The 14318-nt window shown below is 45.8% G+C and overlaps 1 protein-coding gene across 1 annotated transcript in view; it reads left to right on the plus strand.

Moving 5' to 3' along the window:
• LOC310873990 (A disintegrin and metalloproteinase with thrombospondin motifs 2-like) overlaps positions 1-14318 on the plus strand; it is a 344256-nt gene that overhangs the window by 305643 nt on the left and 24295 nt on the right. Inside the window, exons 15-21 of the mRNA XM_083786632.1 lie at positions 5546-5679; positions 6837-6960; positions 8739-8819; positions 8933-9117; positions 10713-10869; positions 12429-12564; positions 14074-14281. Coding sequence (XP_083642758.1) covers positions 5546-5679; positions 6837-6960; positions 8739-8819; positions 8933-9117; positions 10713-10869; positions 12429-12564; positions 14074-14281 — 1025 coding nt within the window. The remainder of the gene's footprint in view (positions 1-5545; positions 5680-6836; positions 6961-8738; positions 8820-8932; positions 9118-10712; positions 10870-12428; positions 12565-14073; positions 14282-14318) is intronic.

The following is a 14318-nucleotide window of genomic DNA, read 5'->3' on the forward strand; positions in this document are numbered from 1 at the left end:
GCTGCCGGGCCGTCGGCGCTCTCACATGGCCGAGCTATTACAGCCACCATGCAGATCCCTGAGTTAGTCTCCTTTAACCCATTCTGACCTGAGATCAGCTATTACAGCCACCATGCAGATCCCTGAGTTAGTCTCCTTTAACCCATTCTGACCTGAGATCAGCTATTACAGCCACCATGCAGATCCCTGAGTTAGTCTCCTTTAACCCATTCTGACCTGAGATCAGATTCTATTACAGCCACCATGCAGATCACTGAGTTAGTCTCCTTTAACCCATTCTGACCTGAGATCAGATCTATTACAGCCACCATGCAGATCACTGAGTTAGTCTCCTTTAACCCATTCTGACCTGAGATCAGATCTATTACAGCCACCATGCAGATCCCTGAGTTAGTCTCCTTTAACCCATTCTGACCTGAGATCAGATCTATTACAGCCACCATGCAGATCCCTGAGTTAGTCTCCTTTAACCCATTCTGACCTGAGATCAGATCTATTACAGCCACCATGCAGATCCCTGAGTTAGTCTCCTTTAACCCATTCTGACCTGAGATCAGATCTATTACAGCCACCATGCAGATCCCTGAGTTAGTCTCCTTTAACCCATTCTGACCTGAGATCAGATCTATTACAGCCACCATGCAGATCCCTGAGTTAGTTTCCTTTAACCCATTCTGACCTGAGATCAGAACTATTACAGCCACCATGCAGATCCCTGAGTTAGTTTCCTTTAACCCATTCTGACCTGAGATCAGAACTATTACAGCCACCATGCAGATCCCTGAGTTAGTTTCCTTTAACCCATTCTGACCTGAGATCAGAACTATTACAGCCACCATGCAGATCCCTGAGTTAGTTTCCTTTAACCCATTCTGACCTGAGATCAGATTCTAAAAATGTCTTCTACATCCTGACAGTTTTCCATTCTGACCTGAGATCAGATTAAAAAAATGTCTTCTACATCCTGACAGTTTTCTGAAAAAGCTATGTTTCTGTGTCAGTCGTTTTTTCAAAAATAGCAGACCTAGATCTGCTATTTTTCAATAGCTAAAGCATAACATAATGCTAACACCAAAAGGGGTTCCCGCCCAAAATAGGTTAAAATCACAGTTGTATGTAGTAGTAGGGTAGCCTCGGAAACCCAGACGTTTTTATTTCCAGGGAGAGTCCAGGGAAAGTCTGGGTCCGACTCCGAGTCCACTTCAATTCGGCATGGAGTAGCGCAAACATCACTCACTGCTGATTTCTGATCGTCTGCACCTTTGTTAAATTGACACACACACACACACGTACACACACACACACACACACACACACACACACACACACACACACACACACACACTCACTCCTCTCTCTTTCTGTCGCTCTAATTAATTAGTCTCGTGTCTAGCAGCTGCGCATAGTTTCTCCCGGATCCTGCCGGGAGCTGACCATGCCAAAAAAAGCATAGGTGAGTTCCAGGCGAGCAGTAGGGTGACCAGATGTCCCTCTTCGCGTGGGACAGTCCCTCATTTCCAAGACTTTTCAGGCGTCCCACAAATTGAGACCCTGTCCCACATTGTGACTTTTAGGGCATTTAATCAGAGTTCAAATGCCCTAAAAGTTAGTCCCTTTCTGTTTTAAAGCTCTCTCGTTGTCTCTTTTCCTGCAAGATGTTTTTTTAAGCCTGTTAAAATAACATGATAAATATCCCCTAGGCTGCAGCATTAAGTCACCCTTATACGACCCATGACCAAAATTTGCATTTGAACACAAAATGTGAGACGGCAGAGGGGTTTAATAACAAAATTAAAGGCGATATTAGGCCTATATGGTCGAATATGACATCAAGGCATTTAATAGCAACTTAATTAATAAGTTGCTAACCCTGTGCACGGCGTTCAGTCCCGTCCCCCTGTCCCCACTTGTCCCACACAAGCGATAATTTGCTTGTGTGCGTGTGTGCGTGTGTGTGTGTGTGTGTGTGTGTGTGTGTGTGTGTGTGTGCGCATTAGGTGGTCAGATCCAAGCGGTCTCTAAGTGGAGATGTCAGTGTCTCCTTTGCTATGTATTAAATTATCATCCAACTAAAGGGCAGTGCTTGAGAAATGTGCTGAGTCGCCTCCCAGATGGAATCCTATGGGTGGTGCTCCTCCGCACGCCGCACTGAGAGGGCCCTCGCTAAATTGTTTTTCTCCCTTCTTATCATTTCTAAATGCCATATTTTCAACCCGGGCTCTCTCAGGGTCTCAAATTACTGTGTGTGTGCGTGTGTGCGTGTGCGTGTGCGTGTGCGTGCGTGCGTGCATGCGCGTGTGTAAGAGAAAAGCGCGCAGGGAGGTGAAATTGAATTCCATTCGCGGCCTGTCATCTCCTGAGTTTCAGAGAGAGAGGGGGGAGAGGAGAGAGAGAGAGAGAGAGAGAGAACAGAGACCATGAATTCACATCATTTTTTGTTCTTGCTGTTTTTGTAAGGCCATCAGCCTGCAGTTGTTTTTTAAGACTGTGTGTTTGCGACTTCCATGTATCAACTAGATGTACAGTGAATGTGAGACACTGAGACTCCCCTCAATCTGTCTGTTGGGGGGTTCCCTGGTCAAAGTGTCCTTTGAGCAAGACACTGAACCCCTAATGCCACGGATGAGCAGGTTGATGTGTCGCATGGTGATTCCTCAGTGTGTGAATGGAGTGATTGTTTATAATATTTCACTGTAATTGAAATGCGCCATTTATTTTCATTTTCAAAAGCTCGTACCAAAGGCAGACCCAAAGGGTTAAAGTCAAAATCTCAAGACACACCTGTATGCATATTTGTGCAAGAATAGCCTATGTTACTTTACTCATGCCAGATACAGAGTTTAACCAGTTCTGCCATTTATTTTTTATTTTTTTTATGTATCCATCCAAGCTCCCAATGTAAAAATGTACAGTATATAGGGCTGTAGTCGGTAATGTATGTTTTGTAGGCTAATCATAACCCAAATCTAGAAAGTATAAACTAGTAACTAACGCTGTCAAATAAATGTAGTGGAGTAAAAGTAGTAGGCTACAATATTCGCCTCTGAGATGTGGAAGCAAAGGTTTTGGATATTGGAAAGTACAAATACCTCAAAATGAAGTATACTTAACCCATTCTGACCGGGCAGGCGGGCACCCATTTTGGTGTCGGCATCATGTTACGCTTTAGCTATTGAAAAATAGCAGATCTACAAGCTCATATCGCGCCACCGAGTGGCGCGATACGAGCTTGTAGGTCTGCTATTTTTTGAAAAATCGAAGAACGACTGACATTTTTTAGAATCTGATCTCAGGTCAGAATGGGTTCATCAGACCAGTGTGTGTCCAGTGGAAACCTCGCATGAATCTGATCTCAGGTCAGAATGGGTTAAAAGTAAATGTACTTTCTACCACTGACAAAATATGGCATTGCATATGAAAACATATGAAAGCTACGTGGCGTGCTGTGCTCAGTCAGAGGGCGAATGTCCACCAGGAGGCGTGGCCTAATAATAATATTATTGAAACGTCGACATACCTACGGCCATGAAAGAAAGTAGTGCAGCACAGCGTGCCATTAACAGCTGTAACTTGTACATCACCTCCGCTGTTTTCCTCCCTCTCTCTCTCTCTCTCTCTCTCTCTCTCTCTCTCTCTCTCTCTCTCTCTCTCTCTCTCTCTCTCTCTCTCTCTCTCTCTCTCTCTCTCTCTCTCTCTCTCTCATACATATATTCATTGTCTGCCTCTCTCTGCCCATCTGTCTCGGGCTCCTGTCATCCATAAGTCTGATTGTTAACCCATTCTGACCTGAGATCAGATTATAAAAATGTCTTCTATACATCCTGACAGTTTTCTGAAAAAGCTATGTTTCTATGTCAGTCGTTCGTCGACTTTTCAAAAATAGCAGACCTACAAGCTTGTAGCGCGCTATGAGCTTGTAGATCTGCTATTTTTCAATAGCTAAAGCATAACATAATGCTAACACCAAAAGGGGTTGCCGCCCAAAATTGATTAATTCCTTCTGTCGGTTATCCGCTGCCCCGCTGTCGCTTTGCTCTCATCCCGAAAGCACGTAATAAGATCTGTAATGTTGTGAAAATGACAGCTGCACAAGTTGACAGTACGATTGTACATGATACCGAAAAGTAATGGCAAGTAGGATGAGATGACGCCAGCATTAATGTCTCGGGAATGAGAATTGATAATTGGGATGAGATGGAGAGAGTGCAGAAGGACACACATTGGTCTTTCAACCCCCCACACACACACACACACACACACACACACACACACACACATGGCATATTTAACGTAAAAGTCAGACGGATGTCCCCAGGTGAGCATGTTGGAGTTATGTTCAACTGGCTCTGCAACTGTACATCTCTGTGATTTCAACAGACGGCACTGTATAATTAAATGAGGTTATAGTTGTTGGGGCCTGTGTTCTGGGAGTCTAAACTCTGACTGTCAGAGGCGCCAAAAAGTCACTTATAAAGGACAGCTTTGACGAATGTGCACATTAAGTGATTTGAGAGTTTTGGGATATGTTGTCTCACACGATTATTCATGTCTATGTTGGTGGGCATGTTCACCACCACGTGGGCGTGTCTTTTGGCTTGAGGCCTGTTCATAGTCCAGTTTCTGGTGACCACTGAGAACTACAACATGACGTCACACCGCGGTGGTCACCTTAAAGGCTCATACATAGTCTGGATTTACGGTGGTGGGGTGACCACCGAACTACAACATGACGTCACGAGCCGCGGTGAAGAGCAAACCACCACCACCGCTCCAGCCCTTCTCTCTGTTTTTACTCACCACCGCTCAACGTTATTTCAGCTCCGGTGGTCAGCTCACCACCGGAGCGGTGGTCACCTCGCCACCGAAGGCCTGTTCATAGTCCAGTTTCTGGTGACCACCGAGAACTACAACATGACGTCACACCGCGGTGGTCACCACTCACACAAGTTACACAACACATCTATCCGTGTAACAACAACCCATAATCACCAATAGGTTACTTATCAAGACGATGGTTAACTGACCAACCCCACGTCGGACGTCTCCGATCCGTGTGCGACTCCTAATCACAGCCAGTAAGCTCCCAGTATGCATGCAGTAGAAGTCGATAAGGTGATCTTGATAAGTAAAGTAGCCTACTGGCGATTATCAGTTGATTTTCATTGAAATCAGCCACCCTCTAGTACCACTACTAAAAGCTATGGCTCATGGGATGAGGTACATCCCATGTAATAAGCCATATAGGGAGAGGATCATTTTGCAATTTTCAATTATCTCGAGGCACTGAACACTCACTACAGAATGTTACTGAGAAGCGTTGCACTCCATTCACAACACACTGGGAAAGTAATGACATGTTTTTGGTGTTTGTTTGGGTTGTGTATGAAACTAATCAAAGACTGTCTGTGTGTGTGTGTGTGTGTGTGTGTGTGTGTGCGCGTGTGCGTGTGCGTGTGCGTGTGCGTGTGCGTGTGCGTGTGCGTGTGCGTGTGCGTGTGCGTGTGTGTGTGTGTGTGTGTGTGTGTGCGCGTGCGTCCTCCTCCAGCTAACAAACGCTGCCACCTCCACTGCCGCTCCAAGGAGACACAAGACGTGGTCTACATGCAGAAGACGGTGCTGGATGGAACACGCTGCTCCTACAAAGAACCCCACAGTGTGTGTGTGCAAGGACAGTGTGAGGTAAGTGTGTGTGTGTGTGTGTGTGTGTGTGTGTGTGTGTGTGTGTGTGTGTGTGTGTGTGTGTGTGTGTGTGTGTGCATGAGTTTTGTTCTGTCTGTCTACACAGTGCATTCCAGGATTCTCTAAAGATGAATCATTAGAGAATCATCAATCGTGCATGTTTTCCAGCTTGGATCAATTGAACTAGCATTGTCTTACTTATAGTATAGTATCATACCTTTTAAACATTATTATTTTTATATTAATGTCATATTAATATAAAACCAGTGAATCTCAACGTGTGGGTCGGAACCCCCAGTGTTAGGATTAGGGGTCCTCAAATGACAGTTTATGACAATGTAATGACTTTTAACCCATTCTGACCTGAGATCAGATTCATACGAGGTTTCCGCCGGACACACAATGGTCTGATGAACCCATTCTGACCTGAGATCAGATTCTAAAAATATCAGTCGTTCTTCGATTTTTCAAAAATAGCAGACCTACAAGCTCGTATCGCGCCACTCGGTGGCGCAATATGAGCTTGTAGATCTGCTATTTTTAATTAGCTAAAGCATAACATGATGCTAACACCAAAATGGGTGCCCGGTCAGAATGGGTTAAGACCTTTATAATACTTAGAAAAAGAAAAAACCTGTGAAAACTGGCTCAATTAAAAATAAATATCTGATGTCAAATTATAGATTGTGAGCTTGTAGATCTGCTCGTAGATCTGCTATTTTCATAATATTTATCTGTGGACCCGAGTCAAACTAAATGAAATGCCTCAACATTCCAAGTGCTTATCAAGGTGGAGGATTCCCCAGTTCACCATACTGTGCTATTGTCCATAAGGTCCCCAGTTCACCACTGTGCTATTGTCCATAAGGTCTCCAGTTCACCACTGTGCTATTGTCCATAAGGTCCCCAGTTCACCACTGTGCTATTGTCCATAAGGTCTCCAGTTCACCACTGTGCTATTGTCCATAAGGTCCCCAGTTCACCACTGTGCTATTGTCCATAAGGTCCCCAGTTCACCATACTGTGCTATTGTCCATAAGGTCCCCAGTTCACCACTGTGCTATTGTCCATAAGGTCCCCAGTTCACCACTGTGCTATTGTCCATAAGGTCTCCACCACGGTTAACTCTTTGCCGTCATCCTGTGCATGGTTAACAGAAAGTGGGCTGTGACGGCGTGGTGGACGGCTCCAAGGTGGGGGACAAGTGTGGCGTCTGCGGAGGAGACAACTCCAACTGTAAGACCTTCAAGTCCACCATCAGTCGCATGGCCAAGAAACAAGGTGGGATCACTATACTGTATCTATATACTAACACTATACTGTATGACACTATACTATACTAACAACACTGTATCTCACTATACTGTATCTCACCACTATGAGATGAGACACCACTGAGATTGATGTGTTTTAGGAGAATGGTTTGGATTTTAAACCCATTTTTAGACCTGAGGACGATTCTACAAATAGCTTCTAAATCCTGATTTTAGTTTTCTCAAAAACTCCATGTTTCTATGTCCGTCGTTCTCAAACATTTTCATGTTAGGACCCCCAAAGTTATATGTAATTGGCCACCGACCCCCATCTGAAAATATCTTGTTAACTTCCAGGGACCCCCCCCCCCCCAGAAGCAAAGTTTTGAGTTTAAAATGTTCGCTCTGAGAGAATATATACAGTATTCAAAGATCAACCCTTATCAACCATGCAGTAGGTTACTTATCAAGACCATGCAATGGAGCCAGTAAGCTCAGCTGGAGCCTACTGGCTGTGATTAGGAAACGTGGAAAGTGGAAATGACTGTGTGAACTCTTATTTACCGTTTGGTTTTCAGTTTCACACACTGCTCAAGAATGAAATTCAGACACATGCAACACATACAAATACCCAAATCCTTTCAACGGAAGGGCAGAGGTGAGGTGAGCTCTCAAGATCCTGAAATCTGAGTATCAATGATACCGGAGCTGAGAGAAAGACAGACACAGAGATATATAATTATGTTTGGCCATAATTATGCCCTCCACTCCAAACCTGTCCCACTGTTATTTTATTTTCAGCTAAATGGCGCCCTCTAGAGGTGCACTCATGACACTCTAACGGTCTAACCTAAGCCAAAATGTTTCTGGCTTAGGTTAAATTTACAATTTAGCCATTCATTCAGCAGACACTCTTAATCCATAGAGATGTACAGTAATACATAGAAATAGTCACCAGGGATCATAAGAGATTGACATCAGGACAACGTTGGATAATAACATCAATCACACTTTCACTTTCAACTAAAATACAACTGCCATCCAACGTTAGAGTTCAACGTTGATCTAACGTTAAACTAACGTCCTGTGCCAGCTGGGATATACACTATAGAGTGCTATGTCTACAGAATATGCTATCTAACCCATTCTGACCTGAGATCAGATTCTAAAAATGTCAGTCGTTCTTCGATTTCTTTCAAAAATAGCAGACCTACAAGCTCGTATCGCGCCACTCGGTGGCGCGATATGAGCTTGTAGATCTGCTATTTTTCAATAGCTAAAGCATAACATGATGCCAACACCAAAATGGGTGCCCGGTCAGAATGGGCTAAAGTACATAATAACCTTTGCATATACACCTGTGGTCGTCGAGGCTATCGTGCAAGTGCTACGGCACTTAGGCCTGACTCACACGTGCACAACAGATTGATGTATGCTTGTCGTATGAGACTGATGCAAGCTCGCAATGCATTTCCAATGGGAGTCACATGGTTTGACACAACATTTGTGTTGTATGAGGGGCAAGGGGGGGGCAGTCGAAAAACACAGCCGAAAAGCCGTACAACAAAAATGTTGTGTCAAACCATGTGACTTCCATTGGAAATGCATTGACACTTACCCTTTGTTTACATTTAGCATGCATCTAGCATGCATCAATGTTCAGGTGTGAGTGAGGCCTCCCACTGTGACTCGTGTTCGACCAGCAAGCCAACCGTACCGCATGAGTTCATGTTATTGTCTCTAACTTAACACAATGACTTTAAAAGGACTTTCATAATAACGGTTAACCCCTCCCTGTTCTTTAAGGTTTCCTCAAAGTTCTTGAAATACCCAGAGGAGCGAGACACCTGCTCATCCAGGAGCTGAAAGCAACCTCACACATCTTAGGTACAGTACTATGCACTGTGTGTGTGCGTGCGTCTGGCTTCTGTTCTGGCTCCTGCAGGGCACACAAATTCCGTTATTTATTTAGTGTGAGTCACACCCTCTCTCCTCTCCAGCGGTGAAGAACATGGCCTCTGGCCTGTTCTTCCTGAACGGCGTGGACAGCGAGGACCCAGACTCCCGCTCGGTCACAGAGAACCGCTCGGTCATCGAGAAGGGCGTGGAGTGGGAGTACAAGAACGACCACGACAAGGAGACCCTGGAGACCACGGGCCCGCTCCGACACGGCGTTCTCATCATGGTAACAGTGTTATGTTTATTTTGATTTTAGTTTTAGTCACAGTCTCTTCAATTTAACCCATTCTGACCTGAGATCAGATTCATACGAGGTTTCCACTGGACACACACTGGTCTGATTAAACCCATTCTGACCTGAGATCAGATTCTAAAAAAATGTCAGTCGTTCTTCGATTGTTCAAAAAATTAGCAGACCTACAAGCTCGTATCGCGCCACTCGGTGGCGCGATATGAGCTTGTAGATCTGCTGTTTTTAAATAGCTAAAGCATAACATGATGCTAACACCAAAAGGGGTTCCCGTTCAGAATGGGTTAATTTAGTTTCAGTCAAATTTTAGTAACCTGGAATTCTTTTGTGTTAGTATAGTTTTAGTCGACTAAATCTACAGTTGATTCGGTCGACTTAAATGTACTTTGGCGGGCCTTGATGGCATCGTAATGATTGTTTTTACACATGCTGAAAATAGCCGATCTACAAGCTCACAACGCGTCACACTCTTGTCCACTAGTCCCTTCCTAACATTTTAGTCTAGTTTTTATTTGTTGATTAAATTGTACGTATATTTAGTCTTAGTTTTAGTCATCATAGCTTAGTTTTCATTTAGTTTCCATTTAGCTTTCGTCAGTGAAAAGGTTAGTCGACGGACATATTTCGTCTTAGTTTTAGTCGACGAAATCAACATTGCATGGTAACATGATATACTCAACCTTCATTCAGTGCTGTAAAGTAACTGAAGTAACTGGAGTATTTCCAATTGTCGATACTACTATTTCTATTTCACTCAGTCACAATGCGTCATCGCAATGAGACACATCGTGAGCTTGTAGATCAATGAGACACATCGTGAGCTTGTAGATCAATGAGACACATCGTGAGCTTGTAGATCAATGAGACACATCGTGAGCTTGTAGATCAATGAGACACATCGTGAGCTTGTAGATCCAATGAGACGCATCGTGAGCTTGTAGATCAATGAGACACATCGTGAGCTTGTAGATCAATGAGACACATCGTGAGCTTGTAGATCCAATGAGACACATCGTGAGCTTGTAGATCCGCTATTTTCAAATGATTAAATGGGACATTCTGCACCATGAGCAATTTTACTTTTGGTACTTTAAGTAAATTTTGATGCCAATACTTTTGCACTTTTACTCAAGTATATTTTGAATTCCGAACGTATTAGTATTTCTATATTGCCGGAATTGATACTTTTGTCAAGTAAAGCATTGGAGTACTGTTTCCATCACTGCATGGTCTCTTTCACCCGTATGTCCAGTTACATGGGGAGGAGGACGTGAACTTGTCGTATAAGTACATGGTCTCTTTCACCCGTATGTCCAGTTACATGGGGAGGAGGACGTGAACTTGTCGTATAAGTACATGGTCTCTTTCACCCGTAGGTCCAGTTACATGGGGAGGAGGACGTGAACTTGTCGTATAAGTACATGGTCTCTTTCACCCGTAGGTCCAGTTACACGGCGAGGAGGACGTGAACTTGTCGTATAAGTACATGGTCTCTTTCACCCGTAGGTCCAGTTACATGGGGAGGAGGACGTGAACTTGTCGTATAAGTACATGGTCTCTTTCACCCGTAGGTCCAGTTACACGGCGAGGAGGACGTGAACTTGTCGTATAAGTACATGATGACGGTGGACAGTGACCTGGCCATGGAGAACAACATGCTGGTGGAGGACAGTGCCTACGAATGGGCCCCCAAGAAATGGTCCTACTGCTCCAAGCCCTGCGGGGGAGGTCTGTATAGGGCCTACCAAAATCTCCAATCTCAAAATAGCGGCCGCCGTCCTCGTTGGCGTGTCTGGTTTGTTAACATTGAGCGACTATCCGGTGTGCTTGTATACGTTCATTTATTAAACTGACCTCACAATGGTGCAGACTTGCTCAGTAAATAAGTGCCACAGCAGGTCACGTCGCGGGAATGAGCCAGAAAACGGAGACATAACTTTCAACAAAGTATCTAAAGCACAGCCGTGTTTGTTCACGACATTTTACCTTGTCCTTGTAAGGTATTTGGGCCCGACGTTCTTTTTATCCATCCTGGTGTTGGTTCACTATGTTGTCGCCAAGAACGAGCTCAATATTTAATACCACCGTCACTCTATTCTGAGTGAATTTAAAGCCCACGAGAAGGCCGTCCCTAGCTTTTCAGACACCCTATAGACCTTTGTGTGGGACGACAGTCCCTTCATTTCCAAGACATTTCAGCCGTCCTGCACAAATAGAGACCCTGTCCCACATTGTGACTTGGCAGGCAGCAGTGTTCAAATGCACTAATAGTTAGTCCCCTTATAGTTGGCTTTCTGTTGTTAAGCCCTCGATTCTCTGGAGCCATAATATACATGGAGGTTTCTCCTTCTTAGGCTCACTGATGGGTCAACTAAACTAAATAACAGTGGATTAGTATTGGCATACTGGCGGTTCTGTTATGACCAGACATCGTTAAATTGTACATAACTTACATACTTATGACCGGGGTCCTCCAGGGCTCTATGGGGCCTGTCGTCACCGGTGCCTTAACCTCTTATAAACTACATGTATTCTTTGCCCTTTTTTTTACTATTTTGAAAAACATTTAGAAATGTTTTTCAAAATAGTAAAATAATAATAATAATAATAATAATAATAATAATAATAATAATAAATGGCAAAGAAGATTAGGGATAAGGCCCACATGCTAGTATATCTCTTGTATTGGGTTGACGAACTGAGTTTTCACGCTGAACTTCCTTAACCCATTTTGGGGCGGGAACCCCTTTTGGTATTAGCATTATGTTATGCTTTAGCTATTGAAAAATAGCAGATCTACAAGCTCATAGCGCGCCACCGAGTGGCGCGCTACGAGCTTGTAGGTCTGCTATTTCTTGAAAAATCGAAGAACGACTGACATAGAAACATAGCTTTTTCAGAAGAAGACGTTTTTTTTAATCTGATCTCAGGTCAAAATGGGTTAATATTAAAGCGCTCCATTCGTTATTGCCTCTCTCAAGATCCTTTTACATCACCTGCTGTTGGCAGTCTGTTGGAGGTGCTGTCGATGTGTTGTTGATGACGACACAACAAGGACACACAACGTTTTAGGTTTTGGGATGAATTACAAATTTGGAGGCTTTTCTTCTATATGACACTCAAAATAAATGGGGCTATTTGGTGCGTGTGTGTGTGTGTGTGTGTGTGTGTGTGTGTGTGTGTGTGTGTGTGTGTGTGTGTGTGTGTGTGTGTGTGTGTGCGGGTGCGTGTGCGTGTGCGTGTGCGTGTGCGTGTGCGTGTGCGCGTGCGCGTGCTCGTGCGTGCAGGAAAGCAGTATCTGCGGTATGGCTGCAGACGAAGAGTAGACAGCAAGATGTTCCAAAAGAGTTTCTGCAACAAGTCCAACATGAAACCACGAGGAGACACCAGAGACTGCAACCCTAACCCCTGCCCTCCACCCATGTATGTATACCAACCTGGCAACCACCACCCGACCCTAACCCCTGCCCTCCACCCATGTATGTATACCAACCTGGCAACCACCACCCAACCCTAACCCCTGCCCTCCACCCATGTATGTATACCAACCTGGCAACCACCACCCAACCCTAACCCCTGCCCTCCACCCATGTATGTATACCAACCTGGCAACCACCCCCCGACCCTGACCCCTGCCCTCCACCCATGTATGTATACCAACCTGGCAACCACCACCCAACCCTAACCCCTGCCCTCCACCCATGTATGTATACCAACCTGGCAACCACCACCCGACCCTGACCCCTGCCCTCCACCCATGTATGTATACCAACCTGGCAACCACCACCCAACCCTAACCCCTGCCCTCCACCCATGTATGTATACCAACCTGGCAACCACCACCCGACCCTGACCCCTGCCCTCCACCCATGTATGTATACCAACCTGGCAACCACCACCCAACCCTAACCCCTGCCCTCCACCCATGTATGTATACCAACCTGGCAACCACCACCCGACCCTGACCCCTGCCCTCCACCCATGTATGTATACCAACCTGGCAACCACCACCCGACCCTAACCCCTGCCCTCCGCCCATGTATGTATACCAACCTGGCAACCACCACCCGACCCTGACCCCTGCCCTCCACCCATGTATGTATACCAACCTGGCAACCACCACCCAACCCTAACCCCTGCCCTCCACCCATGTATGTATACCAACCTGGCAACCACCACCCGACCCTGACCCCTGCCCTCCACCCATGTATGTATACCAACCTGGCAACCACCACCCGACCCTAACCCCTGCCCTCCGCCCATGTATGTATACCAACCTGGCAACCACCACCCGACCCTAACCCCTGCCCTCCGCCCATGTATGTATACCAACCTGGCAACCACCACCCAACCCTAACCCCTGCCCTCCACCCATGTATGTATACCAACCTGGCAACCACCACCCGACCCTAACCCCTGCCCTCCGCCCATGTATGCACGTATACCTCAATGAAGATGTGACATCGCCCCATCCCAATTGTCCCACACAAGCGATACTCCCTCAAAATATGAACAGTTTGGATATGGTCACCCTAATCATGACATGCTGAACTGTACTGTATGTGGGGACGGCTGTGGCTCAGGAGGTAGAGCAGGTCATCCAATGATCCCTGGGTCGGCGGTTCGAATCCCGGCTCCTCCTGTCCACATGTCGAAGTGTCCTTGGGCAAGACACTGAACCCTACATTGCCTCCAGTGAGTGAGTTGGTCGGTGTGAGCTCACCACCATTGGTGTGTGAATGTGGGAAGTGAGGACGCTGGCGTCGACTGTTCGCCGCTTCACCTCCCAATGTATGAATGAATGAACCGTTGTAAAGCACTTTGAGAACTTGGAAAAGCGCTATGAAAATGCAATTCATTAAAAATGCAATTCATTATGTCTCCATTCCGGTCATTCACGTGCACTCCTCCGCCCCTGACCTTCTTTCCCAGCTGGGTGACAGGTGAGTGGCAGAACTGCAGTAAGGCGTGCGGTCGGACCGGGCAGCAGATCCGCTCCGTATCTTGTGTCCAGCCGTCCAACGACAACACCATGCGCTCCATTCACAGCAAGCACTGCAACGACGACCGCCCCGAGGCCCGCCGCACCTGCAACCGAACGCCCTGCCCCGCCCAGTGGAGAGTGGGACCGTGGACACAGGTAAACATGCACCCAGGGGCCAGTCTGGACACAGGTA

This window comes from Protomyctophum parallelum, assembly GCF_964188405.1.
Source record: "Protomyctophum parallelum genome assembly, chromosome: 16".
NCBI lineage: Eukaryota > Metazoa > Chordata > Actinopteri > Myctophiformes > Myctophidae > Protomyctophum > Protomyctophum parallelum.